This window comes from Carassius gibelio, chromosome B11 (genome assembly GCF_023724105.1).
Source record: "Carassius gibelio isolate Cgi1373 ecotype wild population from Czech Republic chromosome B11, carGib1.2-hapl.c, whole genome shotgun sequence".
NCBI classification, from domain to species: Eukaryota; Metazoa; Chordata; class Actinopteri; order Cypriniformes; family Cyprinidae; genus Carassius; species Carassius gibelio.
Window position 1 is genome coordinate 21,959,605 of NC_068406.1, and position 9,415 is coordinate 21,969,019.

The 9,415-nt window shown below is 38.7% G+C and overlaps 1 protein-coding gene across 1 annotated transcript; it reads right to left on the bottom strand.

The window, feature by feature from the left end:
• Window positions 1-899: 899 nt before the first annotated feature.
• Window positions 900-3,509, bottom strand: LOC127968578 (transcription factor BTF3 homolog 4). The gene is made up of 6 exons (XM_052569871.1): window positions 3,405-3,509; window positions 1,959-2,020; window positions 1,744-1,857; window positions 1,466-1,667; window positions 1,324-1,383; window positions 900-1,237 (listed from the first exon to the last, which is right to left on the bottom strand). Exons 2-6 carry the CDS (start codon window positions 2,010-2,012, stop codon window positions 1,191-1,193), a joined length of 477 nt encoding a protein of 158 aa, XP_052425831.1. The 5' UTR covers window positions 2,013-2,020; window positions 3,405-3,509; the 3' UTR covers window positions 900-1,190.
• Between the last annotated feature and the right edge of the window lie 5,906 nt (window positions 3,510-9,415).

Sequence of the window (9,415 nt, forward strand, 5' to 3'; positions counted from 1 at the left end):
TGACCCATACAATGTATTGTTGGCTATAGCTACAAATATAGGTCCTAACCGTGCTATTTCAGACTGGTTTTGTGGTTCAGGGTCACATATGGACGGCAAAAAGGTTTAAAAATACAGGAACCAGGTATGAAGCACAACTCATGGAGAAAAGTCGGTTTAATCAGAGCAAATTTGAGTTGGTAAGTGACGAAATGCAATTTCCTGCAAAATATGCATATGAAATGGATTCCTATTGAAATGATTGGATATTGCATGTTAAAATTATCCAAAAACACATAAATGTTAATGCATCTTAACTCACTGTAAATGTTATGATTATTAAAACATAAAAATAAAATAAAAAAAAAACAGTGACCATGGGTAAACATACAAAAATGTATAGAAATTAGGTATTGTTTTGGATATTTAAATCCCAAATGAAGCCTATGGTTAAGGTGCAGTCACATTTACTCTCAATTGACAAATTTTCATGGGCAAAATCAAGTGACTTCAATAAGAGTCGATGCTAATGTTAAAATCCTGAGGGAAAGATTTCTACACAATCAGATTTTGCTTTGAGTTTAATCTGCTCACACAAATTCGTTCCGCCGTGTTTGCATCTGTTAGAATATCGTCATTTGCAGATTTAATTATCACTGACCATCTTTATTTATGACTTTCCTGACATTTTTAATGTAAAGTTTCTAGGTAGCTGTTACACTGCATAGGTAAAGATAAAAATGAGGATATTAATCGACTGTACAACAATTTTTGCATGTTTTGGTGTAACCTAGTTAGCATTTTAAACATTTCAAAGGGACAACACCTTTGACTCTTGTAATAATTATAATATGCCTAATAATACTACAGACCCCATGACAAATCCTTTTAAGCATCTACAGGAAAAACACCATATAAAATAGTTTTATGAGCTTTATCTTTATTTAATAAACAGAAAAAAAAGAATTAAGACTTATTTTTATAACCATCGCCGTCAAAACTAGCATTTCAACTAGCAACATGATAAGATTTAGAACCACTGAGCATTCAATTAACTGTCCGTCGTTCTGTATAAATGCAGGAGAAGGGTCAGGAATGGCCAATTTATGATATAAAAGTCTCTTGTTTCATTGAATAGTGTTGAAATGATATGTCTGTGACTGATTTAAAAACACTGCAGGAGACTTCTGAACAGCATTTACTGAAGGTGCTCAGTTTGCCTCGTTCTTTGATGCCTCGTCGAAGTTCTCTACGAGATCTGTGAAGAAAGGATAACATGACTTAAATCGGCATTGTACACTTTACAGATTGTTCAAAAGAAAAACTGCATAAAAAGCTGCATACCCGGGACATCATCATCTTCTTCATCGATATCTTCAGCTTTCGGAGCTTTGTTGTCCAGAACTTAAAAAGCAATGAAACAGAATGTCAGCATCTATACCAAACTGTAAATTCATCCCTATTTCAAAGCCGTCTCTATACCAACCCTGTCTGGGAAACTGCTCGGCGAGTTTGCGCAGACTTGTGAGACTGTCAGCGCCAAGTTGACTGAGGATTCCCGGGAGCATTTCTGTAAGCTGTTTGGTCTCTGCGTGGCCTGTGATGGCGAACGTATTGGCAGAGAGAGACGCCTGCACTTTGGGGTTATTGAAGTGAATGACTGTGCCATCATCTTTAATCATATTCACCTGCAAAACAAGATCGAATTCACAATCCTCTCTGAACAGGACAGAATGCGATGAGACTAGAGAGCTACTGATCTACCTCTTCAATGCCAGCTATGTTATTGACTGCAAGCTTCTTTAACGAACTTTGAAGTTTCTTGTCATCAGCTGTTGCTGTTCTGTGCACCACCTTCTTCTTCCTGCGCGCCGTTCCCTACAGAAAACGAATCGAAACTGAGTGAAGACAGAAAAACAATAACGATGGCAAAACCATAATATATATCCACAATCATTATTGTTCATAATACTTCTTACCTTGCCCCCTATCCGGACCTGGGCTTGAAGTTTAGCCAATTTCTCCTGGTTCATACTGACTTCTAAAAGCAAACAAATCCTTCATTATTCAAATGCTTTAAAATGCACCTAAAAAAAAAACACTATATACTATATAGTATACTATATACACTATATACACACTATCATCCGGTTTCACAGACCAGACTTAAAACTAGTCCCAGATTAAAATGCATGTTTGAGCTATTGCTACTAGTAAAATATGTCAGTGCCTTTGTTCATGTTTGGTTTTCTTTTAAGATTTATAAAAGCTGAGTAAACACCTTAATCTGATTGAAGTCTAGTCCAGGATTAAGCTAAACCCTGTCTGTGAAACCGAGCCTAAAACGTGTTCACACCAAAGCATGATAATGTTCAGGTTGATGTAGTATTAGCCGCAGTTTTGTGGTCTGTTACTTTAAATGCCTGAGCGCTTTAAACCAGGAGTGATTCTGATTGGCTGTCAATGTTTTGATCTTTTGGAACTTGGAACTTTCGAAGATATCTTATATAAAGAAATAGTACATTTCTTTAGTTTTAATGTTTTTTACTCATTTGGCCATGTGCTTTCTTGACTACAGCACCAGGTAAGACAGAATTGGCACACACACACACCCCATCCAGACAAACAGATAAAATCTTTGACTAATTAAACATTTAAATAGATTTCTTCTAGAACTTCTAGCAAATTATTTATTCTGTTATATAAAGCCCCTAACTTCTTTGCATTCACTCACAGAATAAATAGATCCTCCGCAAGAAACTTTGCTTTCACTTGTAAAGAATAAGTGACATATATATATATATATATATATATGTCACTTATTCTTTACAAGTGAAAGCAAAGTTTCTTATATATATATATATATATATATATATATATATGTGTGTGTGTGTGTGTGTGTGTGTGTGTGTGTGTGTGTATATATATACACATATACAAATTTACATTACCAAACCTGGCAATTATATTTTGGTATGGATGCCCTGAATGGCTTTTCCATGAAAAGATATTTTCAAAAAATGTATATAGTTATTACTTTAGTACACAAACATCTGAACTGTAACTAACTAACGTTAGTCCAGCACACACTGTGCTCTTCTGTGTCAGCAGGCTACAAACCCTCAGATGACACGGAAAAGATGGTGTTTGGTGAAAGAATCACGAAAAAACTCTCAGTCGTCGGTTTGAGGACATTTCCATGCTATAGTGTCTAGTGTCCCTTGCGCATGTCGCAGTGATGGAGAATAAAGACAAACCCTGACTGTGCATAATCTGATTGAGTGCATCACTTCAGCAAAACACGCGCGCGCGCACATCTCACCTTCACGTCACCAACAAACAAACCGCGCTCAGACGCGTGATCGACAACGCAATCATTCTGGATGTGTATTTACAATAAACTCATAACGGTGTTCGTTACTGACCTGATAAACACAGCTGCTCAGAGAAACATGCGTTGAAAGCACAAGGCGGAAGTAGTCAGACTAAAAGACTAAAAACGTCACGTTGTTTTTGTTGTTTTAAGCGCGAACAACAGTGATGCTGCCCTCTAGCGGCTCGGCTTTAATAATAAAAAGAATAAAGCTAACATTAATCTGTTGATTGCATGTTAAGTATGACCGTATGAATGCATATATATTTTATATAGACTAGGGGATAGCGAGGCTTACATAAAAAAAATTAAATGCTGTTCAAAGTGATTTATTAATGTTCAATAACTCATGCTTCTTGTTTCTGAACAATTACAGACAAGTTTGGTAGTTATAATCAGATGCTTTACTGTTGGATAATACAAGTTTGTTAAAATGGTAGGTGTGGGGTAATTTGATCCAGTGGATCACCCTTTCTTATGATTATAAAGTATTATTTTATTGCATTTCTGTGTTACATTTCATTCATTTTAGACCAAACTTTTTTCTGTGTTTTGAATTATGTTTTCCCCTGAAAATTTTAAATAGACATTGTTTATGAAAATTGGCCATTGAGGTTTTTATGAAATTGTGTTTCCCTGCACAAGTAAGGTTCCAGTCCATCACAAGGCACACACATGGATTTTAAAAAGTAATTTTATTGAATTTATTTTCCTTTGATATAGCATGAGCTGAAAATGCAGAATCAGAAGCATGCCTTATCAGAAGCATCATGTGGCTATTTGAGCCAAGAGACAACATTTTTTTTTTTTTTTTGGAAAACCAAATTTTGAAAGCAGTTTATTTTAGACTCAAAGTGATAAATCCCAAAGATGCACCACATCTTTTCCTGTGCATAGAATCGATTAATTTGGTGTTTCATGTTCTGTCTGATGTTTTTGATGTTATTATTGATATTTACAGAGTAAAATTCTGTTTTAAAGGTTTTTAGCATGAAACGCTGCAATAGTGGTTAAACAAATGTTCATAATTTTTATTTACCAGATTTAAAAAAAAAACGTAACTTTTAAAGGAACAGTTAATCTAAACGTGAAAATTTGCTGAAATTGTGCTCAACCTCAGGCCATCCAAGATGTGGATCAGTTTATTTCTTCATCAGATTTGGAGAAATGGATCCCCAACAGATCCTCTGCAGTTGAATGGGTGCCTTCAGAATAAAAGTCCAAACAGCCAATAAAATCACAATAATCCACTAGTAATCCACTCAACTCCAGTCCACAAATTAATGTTTTGTTGAACGAGAAGCTATATGTCTTTAGGGAAAAAAAAAAATCCATCTTTATGGCATCTGTCACTTCTGGCCAAAATTCCAGCCCATAATAAGACTTCCTCCAGAAAAAAGTTATCCTGCTGTCCTCTCACATCAAATTCCACCCAGATGATTGTTTAGAACATTTAGGACTGTTTTTGATTGTAAACAGTGCTTGATCTGTGCATATTTCTCTCCTGATTCAGACAAGGCAACTTTTTCCCTGGAAAAAGCAATATTATGCTGTAAATAGTTAAAAATGTCTGATGGATTGTTTTATTAAAAACTAAAATGTGTTTATTTTTGATGGCCTGATGTCATGTACTTGTGAGTTATTGTGATCAGGTATCTGGACTGTCTTTCTGATGGCACCCATTCACTGCAGAGGATCCATAGTGAAGTGATATAATTCTACATTTGTCCAAATCTGTTCCCATGAAGAAACAAACTCATTTACATCCTGTATGGCCTGAGGGCAGGAAACATTTCAGCTAATGTTAAATTTTGCATGAACTATTCCAAATGTCTTCCTAATTTTTTCAGCAACCTCTGAAAAACAGGTGTATCCAAGGACAGCATGTACTGGAAAAGTCATTACGCCTGCATGAAAAAGCAATGAGTTGTTTAATCCTCTGCCTCATTACAGTTTTTAAAAACACCCTACCAAAGTCCAAGAACTAAAATGTAACTTATTCTAATCAGGGCTAGATTTCAGTACTGAAGAAACCTGAGCTGCAAATTGTTTTAATGAATACTTTATGATAACAAGGCACACTGATGGGTCCAAAGAAGGACCATCTCAGACAAAATGATGGACTAGGCAATATATTTTTTGTGGCAGGTTGTACTCACCAGAAAAGGCTTCTAGTGTAAGTGGCCTAAAGTAAATACAGAAACCTAAAAATAAATCTCTGGAAGCATCTCATCTTGTGAAAGTAAGGCCATTTTCAATACTAACTGGATTGCTTCTGGTAAAACAGTGTGGCTAGAAAAATAAGAAGTGTGAATAAAAAGGACAAACATAAATAAATAAATAAATAAATAAATAAATAAGACACCGCTGGCTCTGAAATACAGATAGTACAGATTTGCACCATAACACAGAGCACTAAGAGAACAGAAAGAGAGGATATATGTGCCTTAGCAGAGAACAAGGTACGTAATACTAAAATGAATCATGACCTACAAGTCCTCAAGCCTTGAAAGTAAGAATGAAGAAAGTCTCTCTTGAGAGTGTATTAGTGAGGCCGTTTTTCTCAGGGCAGGTCAGAAAGAAACTCTGAAAGAGCAGAAGCACACACTGAGATGAGCTGCTTTCCTCTTTGTAACACATAAAACTGGAGTGTGGTTTTGTGCTGTTCATTTCTCCAGACTCTATTAATCTAGAAGAAGAAAACGTCTGTTAATTAATCTTGCTGGAATCCTATTTTGTATGTGCACTATAAATCATTTAAACGTAATTCAAGAAAAATGCAAATATATAATAATAATAAAAAAAAAAATGTATCCATTACTGCCGGTAAAAAGTTTGGCATAGCTTTTTTTTATGTTTTAGAAAGAATCCTCTTATGTGCACCTAGGCTGCAATCATGTGATCGAAAATACATTAAAAACAGTAATATTATTACATATTATTAAAATTCAAAATAACTGTTTTCTATTGTAATGTATTTTAATCACTTTAAATCACTTTGGATAAAATCAAATGCTAACTAAACAACTATGGGTCCACTTTCAGAGATCTTCAGCAAGTGAATAGCCACTAGAGGGCAAAGTCTGTCTATGTAACAGTCATGTAAGTAGAAAATTAGATTAGATTTAGATTACACGTTATTGTCATTATGCAGAGTACAAGTACAGAGCTAACGAAATTCAGTTAGGATTTAACAAGAAGCGCAAGAATATAGTGTTTTTTATACATATAAGTGCAGAGTAAGTGAAGTAAGTGAAACTCCTGCCTAACCTCCTTTTCTTGATCATCCCATAATTTCACACAGCTTTTGGAACAGTACTCTAAATCTATTTCTGAAAAATATAATATGCATACTATTTGACAAAATCTGTGGTGCAAACTGCATTAAAAGTCTCAGAATTCAACAAGCAAGCTGTTCTTGCTTTTTCTTCTTCTTTCTGACTGTAAATGATAAATGGATATCACTACAGTGCACTGAAGCATACTATTTAAACTATTATATTTAGCACTGCACACACACTGCTGCACTTTAAAAAGTTATCAAGCTATAAGGAGTGTATATATATGTGGTATGCAAGTATCCCATTAAAAATATATCCAGAGATTCAGTAATCAGATTTAAATGAATAATTCACCCAAGAATGAAAATTCTGTCATCATTTACTCAAATTTGTCAAACAGTTTTTCCCTATCAACTTCCATAGTATGGAAAAAATGTAAAAAGACATAAATTCAATTTATGCAGGATTTTATTTTCTTTCACAATAACACTTTCAGGATTAAACTTGAGTTGAGTTGATAAAAGACAAATAAATCACATCCACCAATTGTCAGTAGTAGCCTAATATTCCAGCTGCTAGCTTCCAATTCAGAATGCAATCAGAAAGGAAAAGAGAAGGGTCTTACACAGGACATCTTGAGCTTTTATTATTATCAGTTTGAGAACTTACACCTCAAACAAACAACACCATCTATTTTGTCATTTAATTAGATAGCAGAAACTCATATTATAGGAAAACCATAAGAACTTTCAGAAACATCATCAGTGTGGGATGTGCATGTGTGTACTTGAGCTGATATTGCTTTTGTTTAAAATATGTCATACTTTTGATCTGTTTCTGTCACGGTAGGAAATCCAGTGTTTCCTCCGTGTCATGTTTTGTGGTTGTTTTTGTACTTACGTTGTCTCCATGTGCTCGTTTAGTTGATTGTCATCACCTGGGTGTTGATTGTCTCGCTCCAGCTGATCTTCATCACACCTCAGCTACTTATACTCACCTCGCTCTCTCTCTGTTGTCAGATCCTCTCTCATGTCTCCGTGTCCTAGTTGGATTACCGTCTTCCGTGTTCGTGTGCTGGATTGGGTTCGTGTTGTCGTCCTCGTGTCAGTGTTCCGGTCTGTTCCTGGTTTCATCCATTGACCTCCTTCACCTGCACCATCGACTTCACCATCCAGCTCTTCTCACGCCACCGTAGACCTTCCTTGCCATTGCCAACATTCTGGACTCTCTTTCTAATAAACATCATCTGATTGCCTGCAATTGCTTCCTCCTCTTTTACCTGTCGTTACAGTAGGATCTGACCATCATGGAAGCAGCAGGCGATCGCTCCCCATCTCATCTGGAGGAATTTCTGCAGAGAGCCGTGGGTCATATGGATCGCCAAGACAAGGCGATAGATGAGATGGGTCGAGCCTTCCAAGCAATGGTGACGAAGGTGTCCGAGCTCGCTCTCCAGACTCAACACCAACAACAACAGCCACCCGCTGCGCCTCCCACGCCACCCACACCGCCGATCGTCTCCGGGGGTATTTCCCAGCGCGAACCACGCCTCCCCATCCCTGAGAAATATGCGGGTGAGCCAGAGTTTTGTCGATCATTCCTGTCTCATTGTTCTCTGCACTTCGCCATGCAGCCCCGCACGTTCTACACCGAGGAAATGAAGGTGGCATTCGTCTTGTCACTACTGACGGGAAGGGCTGCCCTCTGGGGGACGGCGGTGTGGGAGAATCAAGACAGCTGCTGTGCCTCGTTCCACGCCCTTTCGGAGGAGATGAGACGGGTCTTCGACCGCTCCGTCGCCGGGAGGGAAGCGGCTAGACTTCTCACGGACCTACGTCAAGAGGACAGGTCCGTATCCGATTACTCGATTGAGTTCCGCACCCTGGCGGCGGAGTGTAAGTGGAACGAAGAGGCGCAGTGGGATCACTTCCTGCATGGGTTGGCTGACCGCATCCAACAGGAGATCCGCGCCGTCGAGCTCCCCACTTCTCTCAATAGCCTGATTGATCTCACCATCAGAGTTGACAACCGACTCGATCAAGCCGCCAGACGGAGGGGGAGAGCAGTTCTCGCGAACAGACCGGAGGCTCAGTGTCAGCGCTCAGAGGTTGCGGTCAGCCCACCGGGAGATCTTGAACCCATGCAGGTGGGGCGAGCTCGGCTCTCCCGGGAGGAGAGGATCAGGCGGAGATCCCTGGGACTATGTTTATACTGCGGCAGCCAAGAACATCACATCCAGCGTTGTCCGGTAAAAGACCAAGCCCGATAGTAAAACGGAGGCTACTATCGGGTGGGATCTCTGCCAGGAAGACCTCATCTACATCGACACTCCTTCCGGTGAGTCTACGGTGGTCCACCCACGCACTCGATCATCACGCTTTGTTGGATTCTGGGGCAGAGGGTAGTTTCATGGACTTCAAGTTCGCTTGTAAGCTTAACATTCCTCTCACCTCCCTCAAACACCCCATTGCACCCTTTGCTCTCAACGGACACAGACTACCAGTCATCACACAGACCACCTTACCTGTTTCTCTCATCACATCTGGCAACCATACTGAGGAGATCTCATTTTACATCACGGACTCACCTCAATCCCCCATCGTTCTCGGTCACACCTGGCTTCAGAAACACAACCCCAGGATCAATTGGCGCCTTGGATCCGTGGTTAGCTGGAGCGAAGAATGTCATTTGTCTTGTCTTTTGTCTGCTGGTGTTAATGTTTCTGAGTCTGTGTTTCAGGGGGAAGCAGTGGATTTGGCTAGCGTGCCCGCGGAGTACCACG

Excerpts from the sequence above, each read along its gene's own strand:
- LOC127968578 (XM_052569871.1), bottom strand. The coding sequence starts at position 2,012 with ATGAACCAGGAGAAATTGGCTAAACTTCAAGCCCAGGTCCGGATAGGG. Across the intron at positions 1,668-1,743 it reads ACATAGCTGGCATTGAAGAG|GTGAATATGATTAAAGATGA; the intron begins GTAGATCAGTAG and ends CTTGTTTTGCAG. Across the intron at positions 1,384-1,465 it reads CGAGCAGTTTCCCAGACAGG|TTCTGGACAACAAAGCTCCG; the intron begins GTTGGTATAGAG and ends TTGCTTTTTAAG.